This window comes from Candoia aspera, chromosome 4, assembly GCF_035149785.1.
Source record: "Candoia aspera isolate rCanAsp1 chromosome 4, rCanAsp1.hap2, whole genome shotgun sequence".
NCBI lineage: Eukaryota > Metazoa > Chordata > Lepidosauria > Squamata > Boidae > Candoia > Candoia aspera.
Window position 1 is genome coordinate 116977908 of NC_086156.1, and position 18700 is coordinate 116996607.

Sequence of the window (18700 nt, forward strand, 5' to 3'; positions counted from 1 at the left end):
TATTTGTTTTTTTCTGCTGGAAGCTGCAGAGAACCATAGTAAAAAATCGTTTTGGCAGGGTGAATAGTTCAGACTTAATTGTCCTCAGGCTGGGGTGTGGAAAGAATGACCGTATATGGGAAACCAACACTATCCGGGCTTGCTTGCCAATTTGACTCTGAATAAGCCAGCTTCGCCAGAGCCAGCTCTTCCCTCCTCCTCTTTGCAGCAGCCTCTCTGGCGTGCGTGTCCTTGTGAATGTGGCTTGTTGTATTTAAGAAGCTTTTGTGCCCCTCTAGGGCTCTCGAGGTGGAACTATTTATGATCAGTGTTTTTCTGTAAATACAACTATTTTTGTACAAATGCCTGGTGCCCTTCTTTCTGATCCCTCCGGCCAAACGCTTTCCAGCACTCTGCACTATCCGCCAACCACTGTCCTGTTGCTGAGCTTTCTGGAAGCATCTGGCAAATTTTCCAAAACAGCAAGATGTTTCCGGAGGTCTTACTGGCCTGGAGTTCAAGCGGTCGCCGGCCTCAACGAACGCAGCTCGGTTTCAGTTGGATTTAAATGGATTCTGTTGCAGAATATTTTCTCTTCGCAGATTCAGCTGCTAGAGACGTGGGAATTGTATTGGGCTGATGAAATGTTCTTGGGGCAAAATCGTGTTAACATTACCTGCTGCCCTGCCAAAAAAAAAGGGGGGGTAACCTTTGATTTTTGCCCTCACTGTTAGCCATCTGGGAAGGTCCCTTTGCCAGGCTTAGCTAAGGAGCAATTTTCTGTTTTGTTTAAAATAAATGGAGGTTGGAATAACACTCTGAAGGCTCCACAGCCAAAACAATGGGCGTGTATACAAGAAGTGGGCGGAGGGATTTGCCAAAGCAGCCTTGTGCCAACCGGTTAATGCTGCAGAAAATAGAAGAACTTGATAGCTTTTGGGAATTTGCAGTGTGGTCTTTATTAAGTTCATTGGGATTTGAGGTTCTGAAACTAAAACTAGGTGGATGTTATTTTCACCTCTTCTGCCTGTGACATATATATATATATATATATCTGTAAGGGTTGAATTGTGGAGTGCCTGGTGCTCTCTGAGCCTGGTTGTTGGCTTGCAGACGTTTCATCACCCAACTAGGCAACACCATCAGTGCGAGGGAGGGTGGGCTTTGCTCCCTGTTGATATCCGGTAGCTTGCCCTGCCCGTGTCGGTGGGCGTGTGGTTTCCTCCTTGGTAGTGCCTCACTTAGGGTACTGTTGGTCTGGTGTTAATCCCTGCTTATCTGGGTGTTGGCTGCTGGAGAGGATACATTCTGGCCTTTCTCTTTCCCTCTTAGCTTTTTTATTGTCTCTTTTGAACGGCGTGTAACTGTGGTTCATCTCTATGTGTCTATTGATGGCCGATGTGTCTGAATGCCAAGCTCTCAGGAATTCCCAAATATTTTTGGATTCAGCTTGGTCTAGGATGCTCACCGTTTCCCAGTTGAAACTACGGCTGAGTCTGTCTGTTAAGGAGTTGTGAGATTAAGGAACCTCCTTAATTAAGGAGTTAAATTTTGAGATTAAGTTGTGAGATTAAGGAGTAATCATTTGAGATTAAAATCATTTTGAGATTAAGGAGGTGAGAGTAAGGAAACTTAATCTCGTTAAGGAGTTGTGAGAATGACTAAGGAAACTCCTTAATCTCAAAACTACTTACTCTCACAACACGTGGGCACCATTCAAAAGAGACGCCATTCAAAAGAGACAATAAAAAAGCTAAGAGGGAAAGAGAAAGGCCAGAATGTATCCTCTCCAGCAGCCAATACCCAGATAAGCAGGGATTAACACCAGACAAACAATACCCTAAGTGAGGCACTACCAAGGAGGAAACCACACGCCCACCGACACGGGCAGGGCAAGCTACCGGATATCAACAGGGAGCAAAGCCCACCCTCCCTCGCACTGATGGTGTTGCCTAGTTGGGTCATGAAACGTCTGCAAGCCAACAGCCGGGCTCAGAGAGCAGGGCTCCACATAATTGTTCTTAGTTAGGGTTTTTCTTTTTCATTTTTAAAAATGATCAAGGCAGCAGGATGCAGTCTTAAAAACAGCTTTTCCTCTCCCACTCTCTCTTCCTGACTGAATGAACCTTGTGAATAAATACTATGAAAGGCGATTGATTTAGGAATAATAGAGGATGATAAAAATGGTTATTGCAGCAATGATACAATAGCTCAACAGCACAGAGCACAAATGAGTTCCTGGCAGGAAGCAGGCAAAGTCAACATGCTGTTTGCCATTTGGTGTCAAAAGTTCCTTTGCTTCTTGGCTTTCCAGCCAAAAAATGTGGAGAATGTTCAAAAGGGGCTTTTCCCACTGCAATGAAGCAGTGCATTGTTTTCCGAAGCCGGAAATGGTCCGCGGACGACCGAGGGTCTTTTAAAAAATGTCCTGTTTCTGCAGCCTACGGTGTTGACTGGGGGAGAAAGTTGGCTTCCTTCAAGAGCCCCAGTTTGAACCGGATGATGCTCAGAGATGCTAAGGTCCCTGCCAGATTCCAGGGGACTCAAGGATGTGGCTTCCCGCTGCTGGGGAAAGCCACGTGTTTGCAGGAGGAACTGCAGGTAACTTTATCTGTTTTTCTTACAAGAGAGTATTTGCATTCTGGAAAGGATTGCTGAAATTCTCCTCTTGAAATCGAGGGCAGTTAGGGCTGGTTTTGTGAGCTGGGATCTAGCCTTCGTGGGCAGGAGACGCAGTTTGTAGAATCTCCAGGAAGAAGCCTTGGTCAATAATAGGGAGCTCCTGGTCCTTGGGAGACGTTGTTGTGGCTGTTCAGTTGTTAAGTCGTGTCCGACTCTTCGTGACCCCATGGACCACAGCATGCCAGGCCTTCCTGTCCTCCACTGTCTCCTGGAGTTTACTCAGATTCATGTTCATTGCATTGGTGATGCCATCTAACCATCTCATCCTCTGCCGTCCCCTTCTCCTTCTGCCTTCGGTCTTTCCCAGCATCAGGGTCCTTTCCAGTGAGTCCCTTCTTCGCATTAGGTGGCCAAAGTATTTGAGCTTCAGCATCTGTCCTTCCAATGAACAGTCAGGGTTGATTTCCTGTAGGATTGACTGATTTGACCTCCTTGCAGTCCAAGGGACTCTCAAGAGTCTTCTCCAGCACCACAGTTCAAAAGCATCCATTCTTCGGGGCTCAGCCTTCCTTATGGTCCAACTCTCACAGCCATACATCCCTACTGGGAAAACCATAGCTTTGATTATACAGACTTTTGTCGACAAGGTGATGTCTCTGCTTTTTAATACGCTGTCTGGGTTTGCCATAGCTGTCCTCCCAAGGAGCAGGCGCCTTTTAATTTCATGGCTGCAGTCACCGTCTGCGGTGATCTTGGAGCCCAAGAAAATAAAATCTGTCAGTGCTTCCATTTCTTCCCTTTCTATTTGCCAGGAAGTGGTGGGGCCAGATGCCATGATCTTAGTCTTTGTAACGTTGAGTTTCAAGCCAGCTTTTGCACTCTCCTCTCTCACCCTCATCAAGAGGCTCTTTGTTCCTCTTCACTTTCTGCCTTTAGGGCGGTATCGTCCGCTTATCTGAGGTTGTTGATATTTCTCCCGGCAATCTTAATTCCGGCTGGTGAGTTATCCAGCCTGGCATTTCTCATGACGCACTCTGCATGTAAGCTGAATAAGCAGGGTGACAAAATACAGCCCTGTCGTACTCCTTTCCCAATTTTGAACCAATCGGTTGTTCCGTGTCCGGTTCTAACTGTTGCTCCCTGACCTGCATACAGGTTTCTCGGGAGACAGGAAAGGTGGTCCGGTACTCCCATCTCTTTAAGAATTTCCCACCGTTTGTTGTGATCCACACCATCAAAGGCTTTAGCGTAGTCAATGAAGCAGAAGTCGATGTTCTTCTGGAATTCTCTTGCTTTCTCCATGGTCCAGCGGATGTTGGCAGGTTGATCTCTCGTTCCCCTGCCTCTTCGAAACCCAGCTTGTGCTTCTGGTAGTCCTTGGTTCATATGTCGCTGAAGCCCGGCTTGTAGGATTTTGAGCACAACCTTGCCCGCGTGTGAAATGAGCACAATTGTGCAGTAGGTTGAACATTCTTTGGCATCGCCCTTCTTTGGAACTGGGACGTAAACTGACCGTTTCCAATCCTGTGGCCGGTGCTGAGCTTTCCAAATTGGTTGGCCTGTTGAGTGCAGCACCTTAACAGCATCACCTTTTAGGATTTTGAATAGCTCAGCTGGAATACCGTCACCTCGGTTGGCTTTGTTGTTAGCAATGCTTCCTAAGGCCCACTTGACTTCGCTCTCTCGGATGTCCGGCTCAAGGCCAGTGACCGCACCATCGTGGTCATCAGGGACATTAAGATCTTTCTTGTATGGTTCTTCTGTGTCTTCTTGCCACCTCTTCTTAATCTCTTCCGCTTCTGTTCGGTCCCTGCCTTTTTTGTCCTTTATCATGCTCCTCTTTGCACAAAACATTCCCTCGATATCTCCAATTTCCTTGAAGAGATCTCTAGTCTTCGCCATTCTATTGTTTTCCTCAATTTCTTTGCATTGTTCATCTAAGGAGGCTTCCTTATCTCTCGCTATTCTCTGGAAATCTGCATTCAGTTGGTTATCTCTTTCCCTTTCTCCTTGCTTTTGGCGTTCCTTCTTTCCTTAGCTGTTTGTCAAGCCCCATCAGACAGCCACTTTGCTTTCTTGCATTTCTTTTTTCTTTGGCATGGTTTTAGTTGCTGCCTCCGTACAACGTTATGAACCTCCGCCCATAGTTCTTCAGGCAGCCTGTCTACCAGATCTAGTCCCTTAAATCTATTCACCACCTCCACTGTATATTCACAGGGGATGTGATTTAGGTCATTCCTGAACGGTCAAGTGGTTTTCCCTACGTTCTTCAATTTAAGCCTAAATTTTGCAATAAGAAGCTCGTGATCTGAGCCACAGTCAGCCCCAGGTCTTGTTTTTACTGACCATATAAGCTTCTCCATCTTTGGCTGCAAAGCACATAATCAGTCTGATTTCAGTATTGACCATCTGGCGATGCCCATGTGTAGAGTCCTCTCTTGTGTTTGCTGTGACCAGCGTGTTCTCTTGACAAAACTCTACTAGCCTGCGCCCTGCTTCATTTTGTACTCCAAGGCCGGACTTGCCTGTTATTCCATTTATTTCCTGACTTCCTACTTTAGTGTTCCAATCCCCCGTGATGAAAAGGACATCTTTTTTTGGTGTTAGTTCTGGAAGGTGTTTCAGGTCTTCACAGAACGGTCAACTTCGGCTTCTCCGGCATCAGCGGTTGGGGCACGGACTTGGATTACTGCGACGTTGAATGGTTTGCCTTGGATTCGGACTGAGATCATTCTGTCGTTTCTGAGGTTGAACCCCAGTACTGCTTTTCCCACTCTTTTATTGACTGTGAGGGCCACTCTATTTCTTCCAAGGGATTCTTGCCCACAGTAGTAGATATAATGGTCACCTGGATTAAATTCGCCCATCCTGGGAATTGGGAGTTGAGGTCATCCCAAAAATGGGGAATCACCTAATTGGCATTATTTGTGTGACCAGATATTGATGCACACAATTTCATTTTGAAGTCTTGCTGGCTTCTCCTGGTGGCTAGACAGATAAAAAGGCAGAGGCTTGGTGAGGCCACCTTCCTGTGTGAAGCCAATTTAGCTGGCCTGCTAGACCCACCAAAACGGAGCAGAGCTTATAACAGCTGAGAAGCTGGCACAGAAAAAGAAAATTATCTTAGATAGCTTCAGCGAGCATGCCAGAGAAACACAGGTTATTGCTCTTACACATTCAGCCCTCCCAAGCATAAAGAATCACACGCTTAGACAGATTAGGTTAAGATAAGTAAAATAATTCTTACTGACTTTATTGTTGCTTCTGTTACATCCATCTTGGCGGAAAAGATGAAGTTCCTTTGTTCTTCTTTCCTTTCTAAATACTTTGTTTGCCCTAAACTCTCAGCCCTACAGCTGCCAAGAGCTGCGGGGAAGAAAGGGGAATTCCAGGCCCACCACGTGGTGCCCAGAATGGAGGAGAGCAGCACACATCCCTGTGCTGGCTTTTGGTGGAGAAGGAGGAAGAGAGAGAGAGGAAGTGGGAGTGGCAACCAACAGCTGCCTCAGAGTTGCACTGTGGGACAACTCAATTTACATGTTAATCCACATGCAAATGAGGCATGCTGGATTTGCCAGGTCTTCCAACACTTCCTGTGCTGCCTGTGTCCTTCCACTCTGCTTCTCCTGCAAAATTTGTTGCACCTACACTACTGTCAAGGATTTCTGTTTCGATTGTCCTTTTGTGGGCAATGTAATTGAAAGATTTTTTTAAAAATTTACTTAAAAGATGTCACTCCATCCTCTGAAAAAAAAAACCCAGAATTCTTTGATGGAAGATAATGCTACTGATAAAAGCCTCCTGTCTCCTGTCTGGAGCAACACCACAAAAGGAAACAAAGATGAGGAGGGAGGAGGAAAAACATGCACATCCAGGGAGCAGTTCTTGAAATTATAATGTTCTTACCTTAAAATGACCGGCTGGAATTGAAATAATTCACAGAAGTGAAAAAAAAAGAGTGGTTAGGACAACAGCCTGAGATAAGCAGTTCTTTTTTGAAAACAGCTCATTCCTTTTGCTAAAAGGAATAGGATGTCCCGGGGTGGGGGTGGGACCCTAGCGATTGCTTGCTGCAGTCACCAAGTTCTGCTGGATAGTGTCCTACGCTGAGACCACCATTTTATTGGTGAGCACAACTGGTCAAGTTTGCAGAATATGGATCATTGTTGAGATGCCTCCTTGAGGCCAGATTTCTGGGGAGAGTTCGGCTCTTTGGATTCCAGTTAGATAAGTTTCTGCTTTCTCAATCACACTATCCCTGTCTCACCTTTTGCCTCCAAAGCGTGAAAAGAAGGGTTTCTGGAGAAATTGGCGAGCTCAGTCCAGCAGGGGAGAAATGTCACCGTTGCTGTACAGAGTCCGAGTGGCCACCGGAAAGCTTTGGGGCTCGGGAACGTTCGACGCCATCTCCATCACCGTGGTGGGCTTAAAGGGGGAAAGTCCCAAGCAGCTCTTGGATATGACCGGGAAGGACTTCACCCCCGGAGCGGTAAGATAAGTGCATTGTTCGATGAGAGAGGGAAGGGGGCCGTCTCGAGTGCTTGCAGCTCTGCAAGGCTGAGCTGCAATTTCCATAATGCCCCAGTTTGACAGCAATTTCCACAATGCCCCAGCTGTCTGAGGGCATCAGGTTGCAGAAGACCATCCAGAGCCTGACTATTCCCAACCTGGTTGAACAAGTCTGCCCCGTGAGCAAATATCGGTGGTTCCACGCAGCACCACGCTCCATTAGGTTCCCGGCTGGTCGCCATATTTCTAAATGACGTAGGAAGGGTTATGAAATGTGGTTATTAAATCTGCAAATGACAGAAGGATGCCAGAATAGCAAGCACCTTAGAGCCCAGGATATAGGAGGATTTTTTTTTAGCGAGCCAGAAGAATGAGCAGAAAACACCAAGATAGGTTTTAGGACAGACAGATGGAAAGTCTGGCTGGGGAAAAAAATTGAAGGCATGAGCTGGGGGAATAGACCGGGCAGTAGGGCATGTGAAAAGGATCTGGTTCTCAGTGACTCATAAGCTGAACCTGAGCCAGTTGTGTGACGCAGCTGCAAAAGAAGCAAATGCCATCCTAGGCAGCGGCAATAGAAATACAGCATCAGTATTAAGAAAAGTGACAGCTCCTCTTCGTTTTGCACTGGGCAGACTGCGCCTAGAACACTGCATCTAGTCCTGAGCACTGCCTTTTAGTAAAGGCACGGGGAAACTGGTTCACATCCAGAGGAGAGCAGCCGAAAGAGTTAAGGGCCCGGAAGGAAAGTCGTTTAAGGAATGGTCGGAGGCATGAGATATGCTTAGCTTGCAGGAAGAGAAAGCTGCAGGGAGACATAAAAACTACAGGTAGTCCTCGACTTAGAACCACAATACTGTAGGGACCAGAAAATTCATTATTAAGCAGTGCAGTCATTAAGCGAGACATCATACAACTGCACCTGATTTCACAACTTTTTTTTGCTGTGGTTGTTAAGTGACTCATGCAGTTCTCCATTGATTTTGCTTGTCGGAAGCCAGCTGGGAAGGCACAAAGTCCCTTTTTTCAGTGCTGTCATAACTTTGAACGGTCGCTAAATGAATGGTCGTAAGTTGAGGACTGCCTGTATCTTCCTGAAGGACTGTCAGACAGCAGATGGGACAGGCTTGGTCAGGATGAGAAAGAATGAGTTTCAATTCCAAATTAATAGATTTTGGTTGGAGATCAGGAGGAATGTCTTAAGAGCTGTTCAGCAATGGGACAGGAAGTGGTGGCCTCTCCTTTGTCAGCCGGCTAAAGAGGCTGGATGACCATTGGACAGGAATGTTCTACGTATGGATTCGTGGACTAGGCAGGTGGTTGGACCAGATGATCTCCAGGGTTCCTTCCAACACTTACTCCATGATCCTGGAGGGCACCAGGTTGGGATAGTAAGAAGGCTTCAGGTCTACACACCTGTCCCCTAAACTCCTGCAGGGGCACTTCTCAGCCAGAGAAAGCCTCCCTGGGCCTCTGCTCCACCATCTTTTCCCTAGTTTGGGCCTTTGCGGCTTAGTGGGTGCTCAACAGGCTGATGTCCAACTGGTGGTGCCTTCCACCAGCAACAGGCTCTTTTCTTCCAAAAGGTGGATGACTATGAAATCTTGAGCGATCGTGACCTGGGCCCCCTCCTCTTTGTCCGGCTTCATAAGGAGCCCTACCAGTTTTTTCCAGAAGACTCTTGGTTCTGTGACTTTGTCCAGCTGACCACTCCGGATAATGAGACCTTCCACTTTCCCTGCTACCAGTGGATTGAGGGTCACCAGACCCTGGAGCTAAGAGAGGGGACAGGTGAGAACAGCCAGCCCACTCCTCCCCGTCCGCCAGCTGAGTCTCTTGGATTTTTTTTAAAAAAAATCATCTTCAGAGCCCCTAATTATGTATTGTTTATGGTAACACAGTGCCTCCTTTGGAAGCTCAGGATGTTGGGAAGGTGACCCCTCATTTTGTACCCCCAACATTTTGTCCGCCTTGCAAGGTGGTTTGGGCAGAGACAGAACGTTGAATGAGATCCTTGAGCCTGGTCTTCCCAGCTCAACCCCTCTTGCTGGTCCCGGGCTCCGAGGAGCGTCACGGCCCACTTTTTGGAAAAAGGAGGCCCCCTAAGGGAGCGAGGACCCACCCGCAGAGTTTGCCAGCACCCCTCCTGGTGGATCTGAGAACTCTGCTGGGAGAAATGCAAGGGGCATTCAAACCCTTGTGTGCAAAGCAAATTTTCCTTCGCTTTCACCTCTCCCAGGCAAATTAATCTGTGATGATGGCAATAACCCCTGGCTTCTGGGGCACAGAGTGGAAGAACTGAGGAACAGACAGGACACATACAGGTAGGCCTCTCTCCATCAATCCATCCCTTTTGACACAAGAGGCTCACACACACACACACACACACACCTTTTGGGGCCTCTGTGCAAACAATCTTGCGAATACTCTTCGACAGACCCAGACAAGCAGCAAATTTGCTCATTGAGATGCAGAGTGACTCACTTCCTGCGTTCCCTTTATTTGAGCCACATTCAGGGCAGGAGATGTTAAAAGAGTGAAGCGCCGGGCGGGAAAGGGCTGCGCTTGGCAAGGGCAGGGCTTAAATTGTATTCATGCAGCTTCCTGGCAGTCAGCGCCTTCCAGAAGTGAGAAACGGCAATGCTCTTCCTCCCTCGCCATCTTGGCTGGGGCATATTGCAGCTGTAGACCAGGGCCGAGGAAGAGCTCGGTCACAGGGGTTTGAGTTGTGTAGCCTTGTGCATTTATAAAATAAATTCCTTTGATTTCCAGCATTCAGCCTACCAGCGTTCTTGTTTACAGAAGGTGCAATAGCCATGCATAAGAACTGGCTGTTTGCAGAAGAATTTATTGGGGGGGATCCCCAAATCATGATTCAGTGGAGTCCCTTTTACTCTCTTAGTTGTTAGCTTGCAGTCGTTTCATTACATCTGCAAGCCAACTAGGCAACACCATCAGTGCAAGGGAGGGTGGGCTTTGCTCCTGTTTATATCCAGTAGCTTGCCCTGCCCGTGTCGGTGGGGGTGTAATTAATTAGAGCATCGTTTTCTGCCTGATCGTTTGCCTGGCGCTGATCTCACTATCTTTTTATGTCCTTCCTAGTTTTTTTTTAATTGTCTCTTTGAATGGTGTATAAATGCGGTTTATCTCTATGTGTATTGATGGCTGATTTGTCTGAATGCCAGCAATTCCCTAGCGGTTTTGGATTTGGTTTGGTTCAGTGGCCACTGAATGCTAAGTTTCTGTTAATTAGGAATGGAAAGGAGGGAGGAGATGGAATGGAGTTGAGTTTCTTAAGAAAGGCCGTGGCTGGCCAGCCAGCATCTTAATAGGAAGGCATCTTAATGCTACCCCGCAACATTCTGTTGCAGATTCCACTTACTTGGATCTTGTTCCTTTCTTATGGAAAAACATTGCATCATGTCAAAGTCTCTTGTCACCCAATGGTGCATCTCTGGCACAAAGTCATTCCCTCTGTGAAAGGTTTCCCTTGACATTACGTCCAGTCGTGTCCGACTCTAGGGGGCGGTGCTCATCTGCGTTTCAAAGCCAAAGAGCCGACGTTTGTCCGTAGACACTTCCTCCGTGGTCATGTGGCCGGCATGACTAAACGGAATGCCGTTACCTGCCCGCTGAAGTGGTACCTATTAATCTACTCACATGGGCATGTTTTCGAAAACGACACTGAAAATGAATTTAATATCTCCATTTGAAACACCAGGTGGGCCCAGTTTGCCCCCGGTTTACCCCGGTGCGTGGCAGTGGAGACCGTTGAAGAGATGAACACCAACATCAAGTTCTCCTTGACGAAGATGAGCACCTTCATGGTCCGCTCGAAACTGACGTGAGTCCTGAGCACTCGTAGCAAAACCAGCTGGCATCTGAGTTTGCTTCTGTTCTCGCCTCACCTTTCTCTCTCATGCCCGGCTCGCCCACCCTGGTATCTGCAGGGTACAGGTCGTCCTCAACTTATGACCATTCATTTAATGACGGTCCAAAGTTACGACGGCCTGTAAGCATGGGTGCTTTACAGCCTGGAAAACACTTCTGAACGTCGCAAACCATCATACCCCGCTCCCTCCCCTGTGGTCACTTGAGTGCATATTGGGTGCTTGGCAGCTGGCTCGCTTTTACGACCGGTTGCAGCGTCCCGCAGTCACGTGATCACAAAATGATGTCATTGCCCCTGTGTGCAAAGGCATTTACGACTCAGCTCCTTGTTTTGGGTATTTGCTGCAAAGAAGGGGGGAAGGGCCCCAGCTCTAAGGAGATGGTATATTTCTATTTGCTTGTCTGATGCCTTTTGTTTGGGGGGTTCTGAATTCAAGAGGTCTTGAACCATGAACTCAGCACTGTAAAAGCAGGTGGCTGTTGAAGATACATCCCAGTCTCCTGAATCAGACCATTCAGAGCCTTTATTGTTTCTTATATATAATTTTCGTTAAAACTTTTAAAAGAGAAGGTAAAAAACTAATACAAACCGATAGAAAGTGAGGAAGAAAAAAGAAAAAGGCAGCAAGCAAAGAGAAGGAAAAAGTGCAAGAAAAGGGGAAAAAGTTGAAGAAAAATAGGAAAGGAAGAAAAAAGGTGCAAAGCAGTAGCTTCCGATCTTCACAGCAGCTATAAGTGCAATTGTGTTTTCACCTCTCTCTCTCTAAAGTCACATCGTGACTCCATCATCTATCCCGTCTAAGCACCAAAGCTATAAATCACAGGTCCGTATTTATTCATTTTTACGCAAAAAGTCCCTAACAGGTTTCCAGTCACCAATAAATGTAGATAGTGTCTTTAATCAAGAAGTTAGTTTATCCCTCTCAGCAAGATCCATCCATCAGTGTCACCAGCCGTCTCCTCCGTGGTGGGCGCTGCCCCATCTGTCCACCTCTGGGCACATCATCATCTCCCCGCGGTAATCACCTGCTGAAATGGTCTTCCGCGGCCTTTTGATAACTCTTTGTCCGCCAGTCCTAAAAGGAAAAGTTCTGGCTTCAGTTGAATATTAGTCTTTAAAATCCTCTGTATCAACGGATGCATCTGAATCCAATTTTTTTTAGCTTAGCATTTATTCTTTCTTCACTCAGACAAGTAACAGCTGTTACCCGGATCTGGCCATTGAAGTGTGATCCAGGCTAACTCAGTATTCCATTTCTCTGTTGATCCTCAGAAAGTTGGAGATGAGGTTAAAGGGATTAATGAACTACCGTCACTCATGGAAGAAGTTGGAGGACATCCGCAAGATTTTCTGGTTCAATAAAACCTTAGTTTCAGGTTGGTATCCCTCTGCAGGTAGTTGAGAAGGATAAATATGGAACGATATGGGAAGTACCCAGCTTGCTGGGGAAGGTGATGACTGGGGAAGGCAATGTTATAGACTGCCAAGAAAACGTCACGAAAGCAGTGTCCCCCCAAAGGGTCAGACATGACTCGGTGCTTGCCCAGGGGACCTTTCACCTTTCACCTCACGTGGGAAGGCCACAGACATAAACAGTGGCTATGAAAGAAATACATTGGGCATGGGGATTATTTTGGAAAACAGAACACTGAGCTCCAGAATTGAGTGGCTGCCTAATTTTTTTTCCTAACCGAGTATATTCCCAGTGTGGGAATGACCTTGGGAGACAGGAGGAAGAGCTGCAGATTGGCAACGGTCAGATAAAGAAGCAGCTGAGTCCGCAGAAGGAATGTGGATGTGGCAAACATTTCAGAAGGGACCCTCCCTAGTTTCTGGGACTGTAAAGAGGAGGGAGGGGGCAAGTTGTGCTGCAAGATACTGCTGATAGAACCTTAGCATAAAGTCAGAGCTAGTACTTCTGGGTGTGCTACTTCACAAGACTGACATCCATCTTGCAAGTCTGAAAGTATGTCTCTCCCTCCTCGCCTTCACACTCCAAGAAACTAGGGAGGATCCCTTCGGAGATGCTTCCCGCGCCCCTTTTCCTTCTGTGGGCTCAGCTGCCTCTTGTCTGACCATTGCCTACTCTGCAGCTTTTCCTCCTGTCTCCCAAGGTCACTCGCACAGACCATTACACCAGGTTCTGTGATCTGTGGTGGCAGCCAAGATGCTGATTAGTTTCTGCTCCCAAAATCCTTCTTCTCACGACAAAGATAAAATTCCAGAATTCACCAAAGATAAAATGGGCACGCGCAGCCCAGGCTAAGCTGCCCCTGCTATTAGGAAGGGAAAGGCGGTCACCATGGATGTTGTGAAAGGGCAGCAAATTGTACCACTGCAGCTTTCACGTGTTTGTTGCCCTGGTTGTGACTCTGTAAGCAGGCCTTTGGCCTAAAATCTGAGCCCTTGACCTTCTCCTCTTCCAAGGACCCCAACCTGAATTATATGAAACACCAAGCCGTTAATCCCCCAAATTGTATTTGTATTCAAATTGGATCCAAGATCCCAGCGTGCTCCCTCATAACGTACTTCTCCCTTTGGCGAGAATGGAGGAAGACAGTGTTTTTAACCTTCCAAGAATTCTCCATTCAGGAACCTCCCTGCTTCATCAGCGTCTTCATAGCCCAGCAGAAAGTCAGCCACCTTTTGCTTTTGACCCTCTCTGCGTCTCCAGAATACGTTGCAGATCACTGGAAAGAAGACGCTTTCTTTGGCTACCAGTATTTGAATGGTGTCAACCCCGTGGTGATTGAGAAGTGTACCGAGATCCCGGCCAACTTCCCTGTGACCCAGGAGATGGTTGCCGAGTCCCTCGGAAAATCCACCACCCTCCAGGAAGAAACGCAGGTGGTTTGGTTTCTAACTTGCCCTGGTGAACTGCGGTTGTGTTTCCCACCAAGGTGGGAATGCCCGAGTGGCTTTCTCGGTGGAGGAACTGGGGCGTCCACAGGGAAAGTCCAAACAGGCAAGATGGTGGCCGAGCCTGCACCACTGAAACCCCCATCTTGACTTCTTGGACTCTCCCCATGGACGCCGGTGGCACAGAAAAATCTAGTTATGGGGTGCATTTTGACAGTGAAGGCTGGCTGGTTTTCAGATGATAGCCAGGACACAGAAACACACACCCACCCAGCCTCATTCTCTCCTCTTTTTAAAGAAGGGGAACCTCTTCATTGTGGACTACAAGATCTTACAGGATATCCCGACTAACACAATCCTAGGTGAACAGCAGTATCTGGCCGCCCCTTTGTGCCTCTTCTACCAGACGCCTTCTGGAAGCTTTGTGCCAATTGCAATCCAGGTAAATGAAGCGCCCAAGTGCTGTGGATCGCTTGGGAGGTCTGCTTGTTCTAATCAACCGAGTGGTCTTCTCAAGGAAGGTCCCAAGAGGTGGTGGGCAGAACGTTCTGATTCCAGCCATCTCAAGTTTGAAGCAGCCTGCTTTGAGCTTGAGGCACTCGTGACAGAGAGTAAGGAAGATGGCCTTGATGGGAAGGGGAAGGAACCATTATGGGAAAGGGGCTGAAACCGGTTTTAAGTCTGGAGCAAGCTCAGGCGGAGACGTCCCTAATTTGCTGAGCTATAGGAAGGCGGAGGAGGTCCAGCCAATCAGACCTGCAAGGCGCTGTTATTAGAGCCAGTCTCAATAAAAGTAGTTTTAGCCTCTCTGTGGAGTTGATTTCCTGATCTGGTCTACTTAGGGGCTGACAAATGCGTGGAACCACCTGTGTTTAGCCCCAGACTGGGTGTTTTAAATTTGAGACAGGTAAAATCAAAACGTTGGGCTCACCCTTGTACTGAAAGGGTCCGATCAGCCCTGCTAAAAATGGTTCTCTGGCAGAGCAGTTAGTGATCTGCAGGGCTATGAACTAAAGCTTTTCCAACTCCCGGCTGATCTCTTTTGTTTATTTATTTTTACTTCATCAAATTTATTCCCTGCCCATCTCACTCAGAGAGCAACTGTGGGTGGGTTACATAAGATAGGAATAAAAATGTTAAATTAAAATACAATAAAGTGGTAAAAACAGTAAAGTGATACAGTAAAAACAGTCTTCTTAAGAAATAATGTATTCCAAAGGATGGCTGGTAAAAAATTTCCAGGGAGCGTCTTTAGGGTGCCGGCCTACATCTGCCGTTGTTTCCCCTCTTCCTTCCTGTAGCTCAGCCAAATCCCGGGTCCCGAGAGCCCCATCTTCCTTCCCAGTGACCCCCTGTGGGATTGGACCCTGGCTAAGATGTGGGTCCGCAACGCCGACTTCCACATCCACCAGAACATCTCCCACCTCCTGCGGACCCACCTGATGGCCGAGGTCTTCACTATGGCCACTCTGCGGCAGCTACCCATGTGCCACCCAGTTTTCAAGGTATGATATGGGGAGACAGACTGCTGTTTTTTCACACAAGTTGTGATGCACACAAACAGGAGTCTTGTCATTGGATTTCTCTAGCTTTCCCGTAATGCAAGGGTTTCTGAGCGGTCTGAAACATACAACGAACCTTCATGCACAATGTGGTATGAGGTACAACATAACAGGGGACATCCTGTCCAAATAATATCATCCACTCTTCCCTGAAGGAACAAGGAATTATTCTGTTGATCTTCCTCCCTGGGCATCTTTCCTAAAGCCCAATATATTCTAAATTGAAATATGGCCACCTCCATCTTTTCAAGTTGGACCAACGCCCCATGATGTCATGTCTATATAAAATTTAAGGGAATTAAGGGGGTATGTCTTTTGGTGCAGATGGAAATTGGGGAAAGGGGGAGGGAATGTCCATGCTGCTAAATTGTCCTGTGTGCTGGAGAGCTGTGTCCCACCAGGCAGGCTCCCCATTTTGAGCCTCAGGAACAGGCCAGCATTCAGGTTTCGTCTCTGTCCCAATCTCCATCTATTCTGAGTGTGCAGATCCAGGTTTCCTGCTCACCTGGCAGGCCCAGACCTGTTGTCTGCATTTGGTTTGGTCATTCACTGACTGTGTCGGCCACCATGTTGCCCCCTGTTAGAAGTTCTGAATCATTAGCTTCCCAGTTGAACTCCTTGGCATCCAAGAATCTTCTCCAACCCAACAGCTGAAGGATCTAATAGCTTTTACTCCTCCTCTGCAGCTCCTTATTCCACACCTAAGGTACACCCTCCAGATCAACATATTAGCCAGGATCCGGCTGATCCAGAAAGGTGGAATGATGGATCAGGTAAGATGGTCCTTCTGGCTCAGTTTCTCCATCCAGCCTGTTTTCACCCCTGCACCTCTCCGCTCCTTCCATTTGGGATTCTGCAAGCAGAGCAGCCAGGCCTTTGAGAAAGGTTTGCATTCAGTAGAAAGTTTATTTGGACACAGCATAAATAAGCTGTTTGTGCAAAAGTGCAAATAAGAGTTAAGGCTCATTTAAAACATACCAAGTTAAAATCAACATCGGATGAAGCATTCAGATATTATTGCCAACTTCATGAGGTTCCAGTCCAGGAGAAGGAGAAAGACACATCCACCATAACACAGCTTCACCCAATACATTGATCAAAATGTTGCAGATCTGTCAAAATCAGAATCCAAACAGTCATGTTTGGAAATAGAAAAAACTGATAATTAAGAAACCTTTTTGTGTTCAGTTCAATGTCAGGGAAATCTTGTATCGTTACACTGTCAAATGAAAATACATATTTATATTTTCTTACACTCAGCAGCCAAATCCAGTAATATCCATGACTACCAATGTTGCACCTTAAGAAAAAAATTAAAGAGAATGTATATTTGATTTTTGCAAGCAGATTTGTCTGAAGCCAAACATTCTCCCATTATTTTAATCTCTGTGAAATAAAAACTGCCTAAAAGAAACATTTTGGAATTCAGCAGAATTTCACTGAATTTGAATCTGCCTTTTTTTTTTTTTTTTGCGCTGCAAAACTGTTCAATTGCTGATTTTGACTGAAGATTTTCAGATGCTTCAAATAATTTGCAGTATGGCAAAAGAAACCAAACATTTAAGGATATAATGCTGAACCCACAAGGGTTAAGTGAATTGTTTTTGTGATTCATGATTCTGAAAGAATTGGAATGGAAATAATTCATGTATTGAAGTTCCACATTTTCCCATCTTGTGGATTCAGTGACCACTCCAGGTAGCACCCAACTGTATTTTCTCTGCTAGGTACATCTGCTTCTGGGTTTCTTCTCACCTCGGGAGGGAATCAGTAGCTTGGGAGAGAAATATTGAGCTTGGGAGAGAAATATTGAGCTTGAGAGAGAAATATTGAGCTTGCGAGAGAAATATTGAGCTTGGGAGAGAAATATTGAGCTTGAGAGAGAAATATTGAGCTTGCGAGAGAAATATTGAGCTTGGGAGAGAAATATTGAGCTTGAGAGAGAAATATTGAGCTTGGGAGAGAAATATTGAGCTTGGGAAAGAAATACTGAGCTTGAGAGAGAAATATGGATCTTGAAAGCCAAATACTCATTTTGTGTAACCCAGGGTTTGAGAGAATGATTCTGTTCTCTCCAGGCTGAAACATTGTATTAGCAAGAATAAAGTATATGATTCAATGCTCTCCATCTTTCAGGCCACCTCGGCAGGATTCGAAGGAATCAGCGCCTTGGTAGGAAAAGGGGCTCACCAGCTGACCTATGCTTCCCTCTGCCTGCCGGATGACATCAAGGCTCGCGGAGTTGACTCTGTTGCCAACTATTATTACCGGGATGATGCCACAAAGATCTGGGCTGCTATAGAGAGGTGAGGTCTGGTCTTGAGTTTGTACACTTTCTGATGTCTCCACGGACATCACCGCAGGGTTCTCTTGGCAACAAAATGGAAATGTCTTGCTATTTCCTTCTTCCAAGTGTTTTCCAGCTTCCGGCCTGGGATTTCCTGATAGCCTCCGATCCAAAATCTAACCCCTTTCAACCCTGCTTAGCTTTTTTACATTAGCCCAGGTCAATGCAGAGGTGCCACATAGTGGGACCAAGTGAACATCTCCCTCAAGTTGAGCCTGACTCCTGCTGACTTCGTTAGCCTTTTTGCCTTGGCCTTGTGGGATTTTTTTTTTTTTGACTCCCGGGTCTAGCCTCCAGCCTGGGGATTTCATGATCCAAGTATTAGTCAGTTCTAAGCCCAGTCAAGGTTGGCTTAGCTTTTGCAGGGAAGAACCAGGGAGAGACTAAATGATGTAGTCAACACAATCAGGAATCCTGAATAGGGACAAGGAGGAAGGGAGGCCTCTTTTGGCTAATTCTGATGGGTCAGTTTTGGTCCTCAGCCAATCCAAGCTCCCTTCAGAAAATCTACACCTACTTTTCCCACATGTTGGAACCTGATGGACTTGAATCTCTCACCTTTTGCCTAGGTTAGCTGGGGATTCTGGGAGTTGAAGTCCCACACATCTGGGGACCACCAGGTTGGTGGAAGGCTGTCTTAGAGATTCAAGCTGGGGAGACCTTCCAGCTCACGAACTTTTGTGTTGCAGCTTTGTGACAGGACTTGTCAGGTTCTATTATCGGAATGATGACCGTGTCCGAGGTGACTCTGAGCTCCAGGCTTGGATTCTGGAGATTTTCACGGAAGCCTTCCAAAGCAGAGAGGCATCGGGGGCTCCCTCATCTCTGGGGACCATGGAGGAGCTCACAAAATTCCTGACAATGGTCATTTTTACCTGTTCAGCGCAACATGCTGCTGTCAATAGTGGGCAGGTGAGAACCATCCCACCC

At 46.8% G+C, this 18700-nt stretch overlaps 1 protein-coding gene across 2 annotated transcripts in view; it reads left to right on the forward strand.

Annotated features, from left to right (window-relative positions):
- The window catches only part of LOC134495962 (polyunsaturated fatty acid lipoxygenase ALOX15B-like), a 32408-nt gene that overhangs the window by 9742 nt on the left and 3966 nt on the right, over positions 1-18700 (forward strand). For both annotated transcript variants that reach the window (XM_063301668.1, XM_063301667.1), the window contains 12 exons: positions 2420-2580; positions 6884-7090; positions 8697-8901; positions 9350-9434; positions 10832-10954; positions 12275-12378; positions 13677-13849; positions 14160-14303; positions 15163-15366; positions 16110-16196; positions 17560-17729; positions 18460-18682. In XM_063301668.1, coding sequence (XP_063157738.1) covers positions 2420-2580; positions 6884-7090; positions 8697-8901; positions 9350-9434; positions 10832-10954; positions 12275-12378; positions 13677-13849; positions 14160-14303; positions 15163-15366; positions 16110-16196; positions 17560-17729; positions 18460-18682 — 1886 coding nt within the window. The remainder of the gene's footprint in view (positions 1-2419; positions 2581-6883; positions 7091-8696; positions 8902-9349; positions 9435-10831; positions 10955-12274; positions 12379-13676; positions 13850-14159; positions 14304-15162; positions 15367-16109; positions 16197-17559; positions 17730-18459; positions 18683-18700) is intronic.